This window comes from Rhinolophus sinicus, chromosome 17 (assembly GCF_057876585.1).
Source record: "Rhinolophus sinicus isolate RSI-liver-muscle chromosome 17, RSI-T2T, whole genome shotgun sequence".
Classification (NCBI taxonomy): Eukaryota; Metazoa; Chordata; class Mammalia; order Chiroptera; family Rhinolophidae; genus Rhinolophus; species Rhinolophus sinicus.
In genome coordinates this window covers 64,143,548-64,161,507 of record NC_142517.1, presented here as the reverse complement: position 1 = coordinate 64,161,507, position 17,960 = coordinate 64,143,548, and the positions used below count along the sequence as shown (strand labels likewise).

The 17,960-nt window shown below is 39.6% G+C and overlaps 2 protein-coding genes across 2 annotated transcripts in view; one reads left to right on the top strand and one right to left on the bottom strand.

Moving 5' to 3' along the window:
* Positions 1-182: 182 nt before the first annotated feature.
* COX17 (cytochrome c oxidase copper chaperone COX17) lies at positions 183-7,188 on the bottom strand. The gene is made up of 3 exons (XM_019729663.3): positions 6,974-7,188; positions 5,032-5,125; positions 183-311 (listed from the first exon to the last, which is right to left on the bottom strand). The coding sequence occupies exons 1-2, from the start codon at positions 7,078-7,080 to the stop codon at positions 5,041-5,043; spliced, it is 192 nt and encodes a 63-aa protein (XP_019585222.1). The 5' UTR covers positions 7,081-7,188; the 3' UTR covers positions 183-311; positions 5,032-5,040.
* A 5,020-nt stretch (positions 7,189-12,208) lies between these two features.
* CFAP91 (cilia and flagella associated protein 91) overlaps positions 12,209-17,960 on the top strand; it is a 58,098-nt gene continuing 52,346 nt past the window's right edge. Inside the window, exons 1-2 of the mRNA XM_019729664.3 lie at positions 12,209-12,424; positions 17,669-17,745. Coding sequence (XP_019585223.2) covers positions 12,301-12,424; positions 17,669-17,745 — 201 coding nt within the window. The 5' untranslated portion in view covers positions 12,209-12,300. The remainder of the gene's footprint in view (positions 12,425-17,668; positions 17,746-17,960) is intronic.

The window sequence follows — 17,960 nt, the reverse complement described above, 5'->3', positions numbered from 1 at the left end:
ATCAGTATCTGTTTTCTCCTTACAACAAATACCTAGAGTTCCCTGAATGACACAACAACATGAGAAATTTATATTACAAGATTTGTTTATTCTATATCCTTTAAGAAAAATAAATAAATAAATGCCATGTGAGGATGTGAGGAACACAGAAAGAAACACACCTGAAGATTTTTCACAAGGGATAGTTTTTTTCCTATTTTTTTTAATAAATTACAAATACTTTTTCCATTTATCAACATTCATCAAAAAACTCTTCAATTTATTAAGTCATCTTCATTCTTCAAGAATTATTTATTCACAGAGCAGATCACCTACAGAAAAATATTTTAGAAAGTCAGATTTCAAACATCATGCCAGATCTATGGAGTTAAGGAATTAAGACGACTATAAATGAGTTCCTCAGCCAAGTACTACATTTTAACTAACTGCCACAATTATTCTAAACCAGGCATGAAATAAAAGATTCACATTTTAAGTCTAGTTTTGCCTAACTAAAAACATCATTGAAACTGTTCATTACATTGTTTAGTCTTTAGAAGTCTTTGTTGAAGTAAAAAGTATGTATTTATTTTCTAAAAAACATCCCAAAAAGGCTAAGGCAGTTTATTTTTACAGATACGCAAAAGAAGAGATTTGCAAACTCCTTGCTGATTCAAATATGTGTGGCAAAGATACATGAAGTGGAAGGCAGAAGGTCAGCTCTGTATACAAGCCACTTCCTGTGGAAAGTTACTCACTTAATCCCAAGGGCAACATAAGGGTAACCCTTTTGAAATCCACTTGGAAAGATCAAAAAGGGAGAGTAGCAAAGGATAGGGTTGCGGATCTAGTCAGTGAGTACCAGGCTTCTCTCCAGACAGCTCCTACCCACCTCCACTGCCACCCCCAGTCCTTATTCCAGATGACAGAGAACAATGTTAAAAAGGTAAGCAATTTGAGCTAGCCAGGTATTCAAGTCTAATTAATGCAAGTGCTCCCCTCATCTAGCTATTTAGTTTGGTTTAGAAAAGATCAGCCTCATCAACAATAAAACATCTAAACTCTCTTTTCTAAAAGGCTCAAAGGAAGAATACAGTTAAGGAAAAGTTTCAGCAGGAAAGATAAATAAAAATGAAGTTCAGTTAAACCACCACTCAGGGCTAGTTCTCTAATTTCTTTCAAGATTTTAGCCCCCAAACTGAGTTCTCCAAGTTCCTTCTGACTCCTACAGGCTGAAAGCTACTACGTAGCTGCCATTTCCTCTTACATTTCTAAGCAGGCTCTCAGTTCCCCTTTCTTTTTCAGTGAAAGCAGCAGTCATAAGACAGAAGAAAGTGTTTGGAATCATCACATCACACACCTATTTTTCCTTCAGAGTTTTCAAGTCTCTGCCTTTGCTACTATTGAGTGTTTAGATAGTTTATATTTAGCATTATCCCTTCTACTTCTTCAGTTTAAGCCAGTGGTTCTTAAAGGGGAGAACACTTGAAAATTATCCAGGAGTTTCTGAGTCAACAGGTGCAGATGGGGGCCCAGGCTTGAGAATTTTGGAAAATACTCCTCAGGTGATTGTAAGGTACACGTCTGGCTGAATGTAGCCTACTTTTATATTAAGTCCCAACCTACTGATTTCAAGGTACAACCAAGACTTATTTAGGAAATAACATTAACGTCTACAAAGGTTTTTGAACTACGGAACTTTCATAATCATTACTGGGAAGACCTAAGTTTAGAAACTATTTTTCCTTTGAAGGTGTTCTCAGAAAAATGTGGTCTAATAGTCTAAGATACATCAATTTAGTTAAGTTTATCTTATAACAGTGCAGATAGTAGTGTTGGATTTACCCTATAGCCAATGACCTAGTTACTGAGTTATATACACTGATGCATTTCAACAACAGGGCTTTCTAATGGGTATTCATAGTAAAGTTTTAGGATTGATGATCAAGGCTATGTGCAATCCTAAAAATGAGTATGTTGGCAATAAAACCGCATTAAGTGCAAGGAGTGAAGTGTAAAGTGCCTGTGATTTGGGGAACATAAAAGACCTAGACTATTGTTTTAATTCCACCACCTATCTCCTCTTAACTTGAGCAAGTCTTTTTTGACTTCACTGTTTCTCCATTTTCCCATGGGGGTTAGGGAAATAGGACAGCTGGGACCAATAGGGATCCAAACACCTATTCCTCTTCCAAAAGTATCATTTCACTGAAAATGAAAACATGACATTTTGAATTCTTAGAAAGGCCCTATATTGATTCAGACTGTTGTTCTTTAACCAGAATTCAAAAAGACATTATTAGGTCATACATTCAACAGACCTCAACTGAATGTCAGCTATCCACAAGTCCCAAGATACGGTATATTCCTTTCTGGTTTCTACTGACAGCTTACAAAGTCTATTCATACACATGTCATTTAATCATCACAACGACTCTATGAAGTAGTTCGGTCATGTATCACCTCTCCTTTACAGATGAAGAAACTAAGGTTCAGAAAGTTAAGGATTTGCCCAAGACCACACAATTACACATCAGGTCTTCTACATCCAAAGCTCTTGTGTTTTCTTTTAGACACAAATGAAATACATAGGAATTACTCTCTCTCTCTGTCCTAATAACATAAGAAAACTATTATCTTCTGGTCCTTATGCATACGTGCTACTTATAACAATTGTACTATCTTTGTGGTCCACATTAAGTCCAAGAGAAGCTTCTGACGTTCCTAAAATTAGCATTTTTAAAAATCACCCTTTTTATCAAGGCAGGCTCAGCACTAGCCAACAGCTTACACAACTGACTAGGAAGACAGTTAGATTATGAACAAGTGCGGAGGAGACAGTTCCATGACGGGACCCGTCTGTCCCACAAGCTGGACCCGGGCCAGAACAGAGGTTGCTTTCTGCAAACCCGCCTTACAGATTGTCTAATTATAACTGCTGTGCATTCTGACATCAGTCAGCACCCTTCCCTTGCCTCCTGCTATGTGCTGGTTCCTGGAACAGGCCGTCGTCTCGACCTGGTCAAGCATGTAGTTATTTCCTGTATCTGGCAGCCTTCACATACTAGCACCCATGACTATTCCTCCCCTTTACCCTATATAATTCTCTGGCGCCTGTCAAGCGGTGCGGGGATCCATTTCATCTGATAGCCACCCAAAACAGGCCTCGTATGGAAGTGTCCCTTAATAAACTCCATTAACGTTCTTCAGGACATTCATCCTCTCTGGATTTTACTGTTTTCATTTATATAAAGAGAACCATAATAAATTTACTCCATTACCACACTGGGGTGGCCAGCCTCTTTCTTTGGTCTTTCCCTGCTCTCCATTTAGCGAGGCAGATTTTCAGTCTCAGGGCTTTCCCCAGGGGCTGTGTACTAAGAACATGAAAATCATGTAGAAATGTTGAGATTGCATGTCTTTAAAAACAATTAATAGGTATATTTGTGCTTTGTAAGAACACCACCTATCCAAATTTACTTATTTTACAAAATGATTCATGGGGTTTCTTTAAATGACCATCTATTCTAAAAGTCACTTAAGTATATCATGTGTACACAGAGTAGATATACATATTATATATAAAAATCACAAAATTTACTGTGGTTCTTTTTATAAATGAAAACAGTAAAACCCAGAGAGGATTAATGCCTTAATGAACATTAAATGTAGCTGAAGTAAAACACATGCTAAGCTAGACATCAGGAGACTTCAGGGCTTTCAGCCTAGACTATTTTCCATTACAACGTGATACCTCTTATCAGCTTGGGACAGGTTCCTTACCCCTCCTTTTTCCCAGCTCAATGAGGAACACTGGCCATATATGAAATTCCAAAGAGGCAGGAAAGAGGTGAAAGGAAAAGAAGCCCAGGCGCTCTATTACTGTGATATTGGTATGTGGCTTTGGCATTATCTCTCAGCTATTATTAAATTAAAAGTAGACGTGTGGTGTAGATGCAAGGGCTGGCACAAAGCAGAGGGAGTCTGCCTGGAGACAGACAGAGGTTGCAGTTCTGATCCTGCTGACCCACCTCAAGAGTCATTTCACTCCTATAGGACTTAGCTTCCTCATTTATTGATTCATTTAATTAACAATCTTCTATTGAGCATCTACTATGTACCCAGTACTGTTTGAGGTCCTGGGGATATGACAGTGAATGAAACAGAAAATCCTACTCTCTCAGAACTACCATTCTAGTTGGACTAAAGCCATCCAAATGATAAATAAAAAGACAGTCCCTCAGTTTTACTAGCCACATTTCAACGGCTCAACAGCTACCTATGACTAGTGGCTACAATACTGGAGAGTGTAGGTATAGCACATTTTCATTATCACAGAAAGTTCTATGGAACAGAGCTGGGATAGTGATGGGGGCGGGATGCTACTTTAGATGAAATGTTGAGGGAAAGCCTCTCTAATAAGGAGAGTTTTGAACAGACGTGAATGAAGAGTGGGCGTGAGTTCAAGGAAGAGCTTCCAAACGAAAGAAAATCATTTATTTGGGGTATTGTTGTATACACACCACTGAAGGTCCCTTTCAGCATTAAAATTTGATTTCAAGTTCTTCAACGAACAGTCTGAGGTTTTAGTTTTATTAGAATAAAGAACAGTACAAAAGAAATAGCAACAATTTGTTGCCTTCTCCCTATTTAAAAGGAATTATTAAAGACTCACAACATTAGAAGCAAGGAGTAGAGAACATTTTCCTTTTAGTTCCTTTAAGTTAGACAACGGAGCATTTTGAACTTCCTAAGCCATGATTCTTTCTGACTCTGACATAACTAAAGGCTTTTGTCGAGCCCTTTCTTGAAAATTAATTCTCCCCTTCCCAAATCCACTGAATGCCTCTCAATTTATTAGAATCATTTATTCCCTACATTAGAAACTGGCAAGTTATGTTTTAGTGATACTTCAGCGTATTAGATTCACCAGGTGAACCACCTTTCAGAGAGAATGCTGCCCAATGACTGCTAAGTCTGTAAAGCAATACTGATATGTGAAGTAATGAGCCTCAGTGTTGTTACCTTCCTAATTAGAAGTACAATGCTCACCATTTCATTTCATATCTTAAATCCCAGGGCTCTCATGCACTCCTTGTGGGCCTCAATTAGGTGTCCGCAGTGCTCTTCTCCTTTCTCAAGGATGCTACAAAACGAAATATACTAGTTATCTAACAAAGTGAGCATCAAGCACATAGTAGTAAATAAGCAGGCATATCAGTGATGGGAAGTGAGGCAGAGAACATGGATCTGACGGCATGTAGCTGAAGTTTTTAAAAAATGCTATTACACCAAATGGTTTTGTTTTTATTGGCTCTTGTGGTATTTCCATGCCCATAAAGATGTTCCATACATAACTAGTATTTCGGGGGAATTTGATTAGAAGAAATAAGTATGCATATCAAATATTGCTTCTCATCCATATCCAAGGAATACTGCTCTATAATGAAATAAACTGCCTGAATAAAATGTTTAAAGGAGAGGTTAATTTTTTTACCTGCTATCACAGAGGCGTTAAATTTTTGATTCTGCCCTATATGCAAGTATACCCAAATAAATCTACTTCTAATCACAAGCCACCTAACAACATAAACAGCAAACAAGATTTGGCAGCCGAGAACAGTGTGATGTGACCACCTCATAACGATCGAAGAACTTTTTACTTGTAAAATTCACAAAGTAAAGAACAGGACCACACAGCTTATTTTCTAGGGCCTGAAAATGTAATTTTAGCCAAGAATCAAGTTACGCCAAATTCAATTATGAGAAAAAATTGACTCTTGACTATAGATATTTGGAGAGAAGCCATAGTGGTCTGAGACAATTGATGCCAAAGGAATTTAAAGAAGGGGAGGTTCTCCTTCCATCTAAATCCTATACATTCTTCAACAGCTCGAGGGCTGCCTGCAAATGGCGGGCTCCTTATGAAGATAGTAGCTAGCATTCCCTGACCATTTATTGCATGCTGTAAATACTGTGCTAGATGCTTGATGTGGCTTATATCATTAACCCTTAATCTTGGAGGCAGATACTTTCATTAGGCCCATTTCACAGATACATTAGACAGATATGTTAAATAATTTGCTCAAGGTCAAAGTTGGTGGACCAGAATTCAAATATTACTGTGTAAACAATTTCTGTTATCAGATTGTAATCTTTCAATTCTCTCTCCACAGTATTATCTGCAAAGTACTAAGTAGTAAGAAAAAGCACTGAGCTCCTACAACTCTTACTACCCCCACTATGCCAGTTATTTCTTTATGCGAGGACAAAAAAGGGGCTGGAGAGGTGTACATTCACATTATCTGAGAATTCCTGCTGATATGATTTGTTCCACAATAGAGGCTACATAAAATGAAAACAACAGCTTTCGTAGACTGATGGTAATCTAGATTACTAATTCTGCACACTATGCCACATAGTCAGGGACTGATTTTTTAAATTATCTACCTAAAATGGGGCGGGGCAGTGGGAGGGATAGGGTAAATAAGCGGAACTTGAGTGTTTTCAGAAATGTGCCTTGTGCCCTACCATGTCTAAATTTTGGGAGAAATTACCGGAAAAATTTTACTCTTTGGCCTTGCCAAACCTTCTATCATAGTCCATACCACGTGGTACAGCAATCACTGGTATATGTGTCCATTAACTTTAAGCTCTTTTAAATCAAGGAGCAAGTTTATCCATTTCTACATCTTCCGACCAAAGGCAGTGCTTGACACATAACACATGATCAAAAACCCTTCCCAGTAAGGAATGCGTGTGTGAAGCGGGCCGGCTCATTCTGACCTCTGTCCTAGCCTCTCATCCGTTTCCGGGGCCGAGCTCGCACCATCCATAAGACAGCCGACAAGAAGCCTACTGGGCCATATAACCCCAAAGAGCGCCCCCCCCAGCAAAGCGATGGCCACCACTAGCCCAAGGAACGGCTGAGAGCGGAAGCACCGGAAAGCGGCGAGGGGCCCAGCGGAGCACCCCTCCCAGGCTGCGCACTGACCACGCATCGCGCGCCTTCTTGGTCTCCGGGCAGGCGCAGCAGGGCTTCAGTGGCTTCTTCTCTTGCGTCTGAGACGGCAGAGGGCTTGCGGCCACCACACCCGGCATCTTTCAAGCCCAAAGCAGCAATTAGCACAGACACCCTCAACTCTCCCAGCCACCGCAAAAGCTAATTTGCCCCCAATCACTTCCGGCAGTCGCTCCGGAAAGGACAGGAAGTTCTGCCTCTCTCAGACGGAAGGGCGTGAGCGAGGAGAGAAAGAGCGCCTGCGCAGAGGAGGCCAAATGAGACAATAGAGGGCACCTCTGCGCAGGAACAGGGAGGCGGGCTAAAAGTACAGTTTATTTTTATTTTTAAAGATTTTTATTAAAATATAGCTAATATATATTATATTAGTTTCAGGTGTACACCATGGTTATTTAACACTTGTATACCTACAGAAGTGATCACCATGACAAGTCCAACAACCATCTGACACTGTACCACGCTATCACAGTATTATGGGCTGTATTCCCTATGCTGTACATTACATCCCCATGACTTATTTGTTTTAAACCTGGAAATTTGAACCTCTTATTTCCCTTCACTTTCCCCTCCCCTTTTAAATTTTTCAATTACAGTTGACATTCAATATTATTTTATATTAATTTCAGGTGTACAGCATAGTGGTTAGACATTTATATAATTTAAGAAATGATCCCCCTAACTACTCTATTACCCACCTGGCACTATACACAGTTATTACCATATTGTTGACTATATGCTCTATGCTTTATAACCCCATGCCCTCTAAGGTCTGTGTTCTATCTACTATCCCACTTAATTTGTCTAAATGCAAGGTGAATATTAACCTATTTAAAAATTAATCATTAATCTGTATTGAATTGCACTTCTAATTTTTGTATCTAGAAAATGAACAAGTAAGAGAAAGAAATAGCTAAGTTTAGGGAGTTAAGAAACTTGAGATGAACTGTAGACACAGATTATAAACCAAAAGACTGAAACAGATTTTCTGCAACTGAAAAAATGTCCCACTCTCCTTCCCTGCTTCAGTAAAGAGAGGGTACTTGTAGTGACGACACTCTCCGTGACTTCCTCAGGGTCAGCTAGTATTGGCAGGCCTCAGGCAGAGAAGTTGGGTAACAGCTCCTTGCCCACAGTTCCCCCCAACCCCCCCTACTTCTTTTAACCTATTGTGTTCAACATATTATTCAAGACCTCTTGGTTTCCTCCCTGAGCACTGTGTCTCTTAAACTCTTTAAACAACTGCTTCTTAGGGATGGAATACTCTTCTGCCTTTGAAAGAAAAGACCAAAGGATGTTCTCCAAAGTAAAATATTTAGTCACTTATATCCAGCTACTTAACTCTCCTCGTTTCAGAATGGTACAGCTAACCCACACATGTGGGTTACTTTTTCTTTTGCCTTTTAATTTATGAATAAGTAAGCTTTAAGGTCAATTATTGATTTTTACATTAACAGTCATGCTTTACTTTTATTACCCAGCCTAAATGTCTTTAGACTTGTCGGATGGTCTTAGTATTAAAGGAAAAGTAGGAGTATAACGCAATGAAATTCAGTATTTCCCATTCTACCTTATGAAAAATTTCAATAACCTACTCCCCCCTCAAAACACAATTTTTAGAGCTGCAATTATAGATTAAATTGAGAGTAGGTGGCATGTAGAGACTAATAAAAGATTGGATTCAACCATCTGTTTTACAGAGGCAACCCTGAGTTTAGTTTGATTAGTACCTTTTTTTATTAAGTTCTCACTCCCTAATTCTGATTTTAACCAGCAATATTCTACTATTTTAAGCCATTGGGGCTCTTTGTTATTGCTATAATTGCTAATACAGTAGGCAGCAAGAAATGAAATGGTGAGTATAATGGACTTTTTCTTTGTACAATATGTTATTGTATGGTACTGAAGGTGGACATTAGCTATGAATGGCACCAAGTACTCAGTCTGTGGATGGGATGACAGCCCTGGTACTGTAACAAGCAACAACTAAGGAAATACTTTCTAAAATTCCTCCGTGATAAAGGTGTTCTGAGCTATTTTTCATGCCTAATTAATCCCAGGTGTGGAGACTTTATCAAATAAGGGTGGGTAGTGAAAGTTGGTAGAGAAGGAGTAACACCATATGCTGAGAGAGAAGAATTAGAAGACTTGAATTCTCACTTGCCTGGTTACTAGGTTCAGAGGTAATTTTACATAGTATTTACATTTCTGCGTCTACAAAAATATGCTTTCCAATATCCACAGGTAAGTACGTGCTATACATAATTCTCTATAGTTTTTCGAGAAGTTTTGCCCTATTAGCCTGTGACAGTTCCATGAATGGTGGTAGAAGCCAGAAAACTGCTGGATCAGAGATGAAGGATAATTTATTACTCAAAGCAGTAGCAGCAAAGTATCAGCATTTTTGTGCCAGTTTCCTGAGCCCCAGTTCCCACAGAGTGATGTGAAGAAGGCTAGATGACATCTGCTTACACACTGGGTTGCATCACAAGAAAGGAACAGTGAGCTTAGGAAACCCAAGTCTTTAATAATGGGCAGTTAGAGCGCCTGCCCTTTGTTCAAAGGAAGACACTATCCTTGACTTCTAAGGCTGTAAACAAATTTACCCTTTGTTTTGGAGGCAGACACTGTTTCTATTGTTCAAGCAAGCTGTCTCCTACACAAACAAAGGAAAAAAGGCAAATAGTTCTCCCCTCCCTTTTTTTTGCTTGCTTATTTAAGACAAACGGATACATGAGAGACCCACGAACTGTCTCCCAATATGGCAAAGTGTAATGTTCATTTTAATGACATTTTATTATTAGTACCCCTCCCCAATATCAAAGTTTCTGCTATACTGTAAACTAAAAGAACCTAATTTCATAAAGATTGCATGTTAGTCATTTCTTGCTGGGTAACAATATTACCCCAAACTAGTGGTAATGCACCTTTGTACATCTTTTTTTCTCCTCATTTTATTTTTCCCCCCTTCTTCTGTCTATGAAAGATAATTACATAGTCACATATATCCTATTACGGTTTACATATTCTATTGGTTAGTGTCTTCTGATGTGTTTATGTAGGGGGCTGGTTATTGGCTACTTCAGATAATTTGTCTGATAGAATGAAGAAAAGTCTTTCTGAGGAGACATTTTAGCTGAGACCTCAAATGATGAGGAGTCAGCAGTGAGAAAATGGGAGAGGCAGGGTGAGGAGCTTTCTGGGGAGAAGGAACAGAAAGTGAGAAATGTAGCTATACCCAGAGACAGAAAAATATTACACCATTATAACACTGTATTTTGTTTGTGTCTGTTTTCTCCATTATCCAATGAGTTGTACAAATTATCTCAAAATCTTTAATACCTATTTCATAGTAGACAGTAAATTTGTTTAACAAACAGATGGGTTTATTCATTTAGGAATCATTTTATTAAGCTTTCTTTCATGTAGCAGTTACTTCAGACATACAAAAGGATGAAGACCTATGCCCTCAGTGATCTCCCAGTTGTGGAGAGCAGAATTGAAAACTGTTACTAATACAAGGGGGTCGATGCTTTTGGTGCTAGACAGCATTGGAAGAAACAATGAAGCCTCACTCGGGGGAATTTGGGGAAACCGCATAAAGGTGCAGAATTAGCGCTGAGTCTTGAAGGATACCTAAAGTAGTTGGGGGAATAAATAGGAAAAGCCATTTTAGGCAAAGGAATCAGCTTGAGCAAATACATGCTTGGAGGTGACAAGGTATAAGGCTGGTTTGCAAAAAACCCCAGACATGTAGGAATAGAGAAAATAAAACCAGGTGTACGTGTGGAAAGAGGAACAGCAGGTTGGGAGGCTAATTTAAGTAGTGTGTCTGTGGGTCACATCAAAAGGATGAAGAGGCCAACTCTATGGTGTGCCACTAGCCTGACGGGATAATTTGAGCATCATAAAAAATGCTCATAATGGATTAAACATCACATATGTAAAAATGCACACATTCATAATGATACTAAACAAACAAACCCTTATTGTTTAACATTGGAGGTTGCTAGGGCACCAACTTATTTCTCTGAAATCTGATAATAAAGTGAAAGAATCCAGTATTTTTCCAATCTTTCCTCTAAGATCCCTGTATTTCAGGGTAACCAATGAGTTGTTGCTGAAAGTATTTCTTTTAAATAGAAGAACCCCAGGTATAAAGAAAATTATTGAAAGTATTAAAATCATTTTTCTAGGATAAAAAACTTGAGGCATACCAAAATGCAATGTGACTTTTTCTGTATCTTTCATTCAGAACAAACCAACTATTAAATGACATCTTGGACTCAACCAGGGGAATCTGAATATGTATTGGGTATTAGATGATACGAAGGAATTATTAATTTTGTTAGATGTGACATTGGTGGTTAAACTTTTTTAAAAAAAATCCGTATCAGTTTGAGATGCAGATTAATTCAAGGGTAAAGTAATAGCTGGGATTTGTTTTAAAATATTCAAGCAAAAAGAGAGGAGGGGATATATAAAAAAAGATTGGCAAAATGTTGATAACTGTTGACTCTTGGTGATGGGTACATAAGGGTTCATTACTGAAAGTGGATTCATTTTTCCCTATGTTTAAAAATTTCCATAATAAAAGTTTTAAAAAGCAGAGCTAGTGCCTACACCAAGTAATCTTCAGTTGCTTTGATGCCTAGGGCTCTCAGTAAGCGGTAGCAGCCTGCCGATCAACAGTGACTAATTACCGAGCCCACCTTCGCTGATGCCGGTGGAGCCCGAGTTCAGTGAGCCAAGGCCCAGTGTTCAGGAGCTTGGATACCTCACCTCGCAGTAGCCCCGCGGAAAGGGGATGTCCGAAATGAAAGCCCCCACATATTCCAAAACGTTCTGAGATTTTGCAGGGATTTCCGAAGGAAGATACAGCGTGTAAATGGCAAATCGCTAGATTTGAGTAGCAGCCTATTCCTCAGCCTCGGGCCCTGCGGCGTTAACCCTGGGTGGGCGGATGAAAGCTCGAGGATCTGTCTCGGGAATGTAGTGGGAAGTGAGGCTGACTCTTCCTCTTCCCCACCCGTTCTCTCCTCTCCCCAAAGCTGCCCTGCTTCCGTCCTTTCTTCCCCTCCGCTCCCTGCCACTAGCATCCCTTTCCCCCATCCTTCCTCTCCGGTGCCTCGCCCCACCGCTGGCGAATCCTCACCCTACTTCTCCCACACGCCAACCCCGCCCCTCATCCTCGCCCCGCCCCTCACCCTAGAGTTCCCGCGGGGGTTACCATAGCTACGATGAACGCCACAGCTAGGCCTACCTAGTTGTTACCCCGCTGGCCGGAGGAACGAGGAGGCACCATGAGCCACGTAGTGACCATCGAGGAGCCCCAGGCCAAGCCGCAGGTGTCTCAAACCCGGTGCGGGGAGAGGCCGGGGGACTGGGGCAAAGTCTCCTCCAGTCGAACATATGATTTCCTGTACGGTAAGGGCGGCTCCAGACCTCCTTCCTGAGTTGTCTACTCCTGGGACAGATGGGCTTCGAGACGGTGGGACCTGGCCAGGAAAACGAGAACCAAAGACAAGCCTCAGGACCGATCCCTGGCCCGCAGTTGTCCTTTCATTGGTTGGGGGCAGCTCCGAGCCGTCCGCGTGGCGGCGCTGTCCCGGGCGCCTCGGAAGCGGCTCTGCGTCTCTGAGCACGGCGCCGCCTTACTCTTTGCCACTCTCTTCTTCTGATAATTTGCACATCCCTAGGCGATTTTACTGAAACCTATTACGGGAGTTTTAGTGTCCACAAAAGTATGCAATGATTTTCAGATTTGGAGAGTCACTTAACACTCCCCACGTTCAAACTGTATAAAATGCCCAACAAGAATAACCTTCCCGCTCCCATTCTCTGGCACCTCCAAATTTGGCATTCTCAGTGAAGAAGTGCGAGTTTATCTCACCTTTGTTTTTCGTTTTCTCTTTAAACTTATTCTTATCCATGAAAGCACTGCTTATAAACTAGGTCCACTGGGTCCTTTTGGGCCAATAAAGCCCGTTTATTTTAATGCCCTGATTGTCCATTTATCTTCTGCCTCTTCTACTGGACCTTAAGTCTCTTGAGTTTTTTAAGTCTTGTTCTATACATTTTTGTAGCCTTCTCAGCACCTATTCCAGTGCTGGTACGTATGCTGGGTGCTTCCTAAATGTTTATTAAATTATTGAATTTACAAAACTTAAGCAGTTAAGCATGATTCCCCCCCAATTTTGACTCAGTAGTCCCAGGCTCTTCACCTGAACCTTGCCTTGCCTTTAATCATGTCTATCTCCTCTGGGATTCCCAGGGTTTCCTTTGGATAGGAATCCTATAGAGTACCCATTTCCTGGTATAAGAGCTATGTAATGATTGTTTATATTCTGGCCAGTGGGTTTCTTTATTCATTTTTGGTTTCATCTTATAAAATAAATCTAGTAAACTCCTCTAAACACATCACCATGTATGTTCAAAGGTAATTTGGGAATGAGGACAGACATCTTCAGTAAAGACAGGCAAAGAATTTAAGGTCCGTGTTTCTTTTATCCCTAAAAGTACCTTTTATCCCTAAAAAGTTTCTTTTATCCCTAAAAGTATTTTTTGTTTTTGCAGAGGGATTGCTAAATGTTTCCATGTCCCTTGTAAAGAACAGAAATCCACTCGGAATAGGCCAAATGAAAGTTTGGATTTTTCCAATAAAACAGGCAGTTTTACAACTGTTCATGGACAGGAAGCATAATATAGCCAGGACAGGGAAGATCAGAACTAAGGTGCCGTGCCCTCCTGCTTGATTTCTTGGACCTTACGGTCTTTCACCCTGTTAGGGTTGGCAGATTTAGCACACAAAAGTACAGGATGCCCAGTTAAATGTGAATTTGAGATAAATAACGAACACTATTTTAATACAAATTTTCAGTCCCATGCAATATTTGGGACATATTTATATAAAAAGTTATTCGTTGTTTATCTGAAATTCAAATTTAACTGGGCATCCTATATTTTATCCTGCTTCCTTCTGTGTATATGCGTCCTTCTTCCATCTGACAGAAAGCCTTGTGTATGCTTTCTTTTACTATGACAGGGACTGGGGTGGCACTCTACATGACTTCTTAACCTTAAGCTCACCACCAATTGTAGAGAGTTCTTATGTGTCTTAGCTGAAAATTGAAGAGATAAATAGGATAGATTGTTGACCAGCCTATGAGTTGACTGGTTTGGGTCATATTTCCATCGTGGCAGAAAGAACTGTGATGGGGTGGATGTAGGAGTCACTGGTACAAATACGAACACCTTTCCAAGCTCTGTCACCCTTCCCCTGACCCCCCACCCCTCAAACCCAATGGCCTTTCAGTGTAGTTAATTATCCATGCAAAGCTTTGCTCCTCTAGGAAGCTTTGCTTGGATATCTTCACTAAATGTTTTACTCTTCTGATCACCGTAGCAATTAAGATAGATGCAGATACCTTACATTTACATAGTACTTTACAGTTAACATCATTCTTTTATCAATCTTACCTCATTTATGTACCATTTTGCATTTCACTCCACTTTTTTGTGAATGCTGTATATCAAATATCTCTCTTGAAGTGCTCACCATGCTTTGTCACTTCCCTGAATCTGAATATTTGTTGATGGATTAGTAGCTACACTACTGCCCTGATAATTCAAGTCTTTTAAAAATATGATATATTTTTCCTAGCTTCTAAAAATATTTTAAAATACTTTTTGGGTTTATCATGAGTTCCTTTCTTCTTTCTTTCCCACTAAAATCTGCAATTTATTATACTTTTCCCTAAAAGTAATCATTATGTCTTGGGGTTTGAAACACTTTCTCTCACCATTACTTGGTTGTGACAACTTCCTGGGCTTGTTAGAACTGTTTCTACAATACCCGTAGATTGGCTGAGGGGCTCTCTCACGATTTCCATGGGAAAATTTCCCCCATAAAATTAATGGGCTTTTAATCTTTTAATTTAAACATTAAAAAAATTCATTAGGTCTGGGGGACAGAAGGATTGGCGTTCAAATCCTGCCAATCAGTGAGTTGCTAACTTCTTGAAGCCTCAGTTTTCTCACCTATAAAATGGATGCCTAGTATCTACCTAATTGTGTTTTTGTGAGGATGAAATGGAATATTGCATATAAAGCACTTACTACCTGTCTAAAAGTAAGCAGGCGATACCTGGTGACTGCTTTACTTGGGCATCTCACAGACCTTTCTGCTGCCTTTTCAGCACTGATTATGATCACAGTTGTAGGATCTGTTGCAGAATGTGTAGTCACAAATCATACAGTGTTGTGTCATTATCATCTATAAAGGGCAAGAATGTTTCTATAAATAGCATGTCTTCACACGCCTTATGGGAATAAGAGTAAAATGGTTTATTATTTATTATTCAGACTCCGGGAAAATGCACACTAAACTAATGTCAGATGCATAACACAATTGCAAACATAGGCCCATATCTTTTAAAATACTTAAAACAAGAGTATGAATAGAAATTTCCCTTTATTGCTTACTATTCCCAGTATATCAGAGATGTTGAAGCTATATTCGTCTTTCTCTTCAAACAGGTGCATTCATTCTGCCTTCAAATTCACTAGCCTGTCATTTGAGGCCCTAAAATCTGGACTCTTCACTGCTAATCAGCCCACTTTCCATCACTTCCCAACCTGAATGGTAGATATGGATTTGGGTGATGCAGCTAAAGAATATATCTAAAGATCGATGATACCCTAATTTATTTCACCAGTTTGGACTTACCTCCCAAACTCTAGACTTGTATATCGAATTGCTGACTTTCTATCTCCACTTGGACATATACTAGACATGCTTTCCTGATGTTCTCCCCACAAACCTGCTCCTCCACAGGCTTTCCTATATCAATGGAAGCCAGCACCATCCTTTAGTTGCTGAGTCCAAATATCTTGAAGCCATCATTGCCTCCTCTGTCTTTCTCACACCATTCCAACCCGTTAACAAGTCCCTTCTGCTCTAACTTAAAAATATGTCTAGAATCCTGCCACTTTCATCACTTCTCTTGCTCCCGCCGTGGTGCAAACCACCATCGTCTCTTCTAGATTACTGCATGAGCTTCCTAATAGTTTTCTCCCTACCTATTCCATTGCTTCTCTACAGTCTGTTCTTAACTGGGCAGCCACAATGAATATTTAAACATATGTCAGATTTTGTCAGTCCTTGCATCCAAATCTTGCAATGGTTCCCCTTGTTACTCAGATTAAATGCCAAAGTCGTTTTAGTGGCCTACAAAGCCCTATGATCTAGGCCCCTTGTAACTTCTCTGACCTTTTTATCCATTAGTTTTTCCTCTCTCTCACTGTTTTAATCCTATTGGTCTGTTTGCTGTTCTTCAAACATATCAGGCATGCCACCATCCTAGGGCTTTTGTTCTAGTTTTTTCCTCTAGAATGCTCTTCCTCCAGATAACAACTCTAACCTCACTTTCAAGTCTCCTTGAATATCACCTTCTGAATGAGGCCCGCTCTCACCACCCTATGCAAAAATGCAACTCAGTCTCCCTCACACTGCTCTCCTTTTTTTTCAGTAGCACTTGTTACCCTCTAACTCTGTTATATAATTTGCTAATTTCTTGTGTTGTTGTTTATTGCCTTTCTCCCATGAAGTCAGGGATCTTTACCTTGTCATTGATGTGTTCCAAGCACCTAGAACACAGTAGCCAGTCAATAAATATTTCTTGAATGAAAGAGTAAAGAGAACCTGAGCCTCTTGTGGCTTTTCAGCCTTGGTGGGAATATCAAATTTTCTGCATCCAATAAATCTTTTCTGTTGGGTAACCAAGGAGTTATTAAGCCCTAAGAATTGACTCACATTATCGAAATTCAAAAGAGAGTTATTTCTAATTCACAATACTAATTTATTCATTTCTGTGGAGAAATATATGTTACCAAGTCATCTAGACTAGTTGGTCAGGGTATTTGTTTCTTAATAGATGTCTACTTGGGAAATCAAGTTTATATCTGAAGGTTGCTTATGAATTTAATGTTAAATTATCTGGTTTTAAGGGACGGTAGAAAATCATGAATATGCGTCTTCACTTTAAAGATATACCTAATAAGCAGATAATTATTACAGCAGGACAGTCTTTTGTTTCTTTGGAGAAATAACTTTGTCCCATCATTAACATGCTTATAAACTTAAGGGGTGAATTCTGAAGATAGCTGATTTTATTTTATCTCTTATTAGAGAATAATATTTTCTTACCATGTCTACCAGTTCGGAGATGACATGCTGTTAAGAGTTTGTATCTTCTCTGTGTACTGAATATGGGAGGTAGTGTCCAAATTTATTGTTTTTTTACTTGCAAATGGGCATAGTGCTTTCCTCTTGGACTATTTTCTGGGTGACCCAGACCCAGACCCAGACCCAGAAGGTGACTTGTTCATAAAATAGAAGAAAGCATGTTTAGGCTGTGGTATTTGAGACTATGTTAGGCCCTTTTTGCATTCCAGTTCTGTAAACCGACTTTGGGATACATAGAAAAGAAATGCATCTAAGAGACTCTCACTGGTGGTAGAGTAACAAGGCTACGAGCTGTTGCAGAGTTAGCCAATATCTACATTTTTAAATTTGTTTCCCAATTAACAAATTACCTTGCTTTGTCATTATTCTCAGCCTATGAGTAGATATGTTCTATTCTTCATAATACCTTATTGTTTATTTTGCAGATCCATTATTTATTGTGTCAAGTGAGAAAGACCAGGCACAGGCAAATATGCAAGCCATCCTGAGTCGCAGCAGACTGGTAGGTCTAATTCCTCCACTAAGGCAGCCTAATGAATCGGAACCATCTAGTTTGGCTAACTGCACTTGTGAGATTGACTTATCAACAATCTCCACTGGATTTTATATTCTGCAGAAATTACTTTGCCATGATTACTAGGAGATAAGGTATCTTGATACTTGTGGCCAAACTGAGGATTAATTAATTGGTATTGAATAAAGGACTCATTTTAGCCT

Bases quoted from the DNA above. Each gene is read 5' to 3' on its own strand.
- COX17 (XM_019729663.3), bottom strand. From the start codon at position 7,080: ATGCCGGGTGTGGTGGCCGCAAGCCCTCTGCCGTCTCAGACGCAAGAG. The intron at 5,126-6,973 runs GTCAGTGCGCAG...TTCGTTTTGTAG, and splicing joins AAGAAGGCGCGCGATGCGTG to CATCCTTGAGAAAGGAGAAG.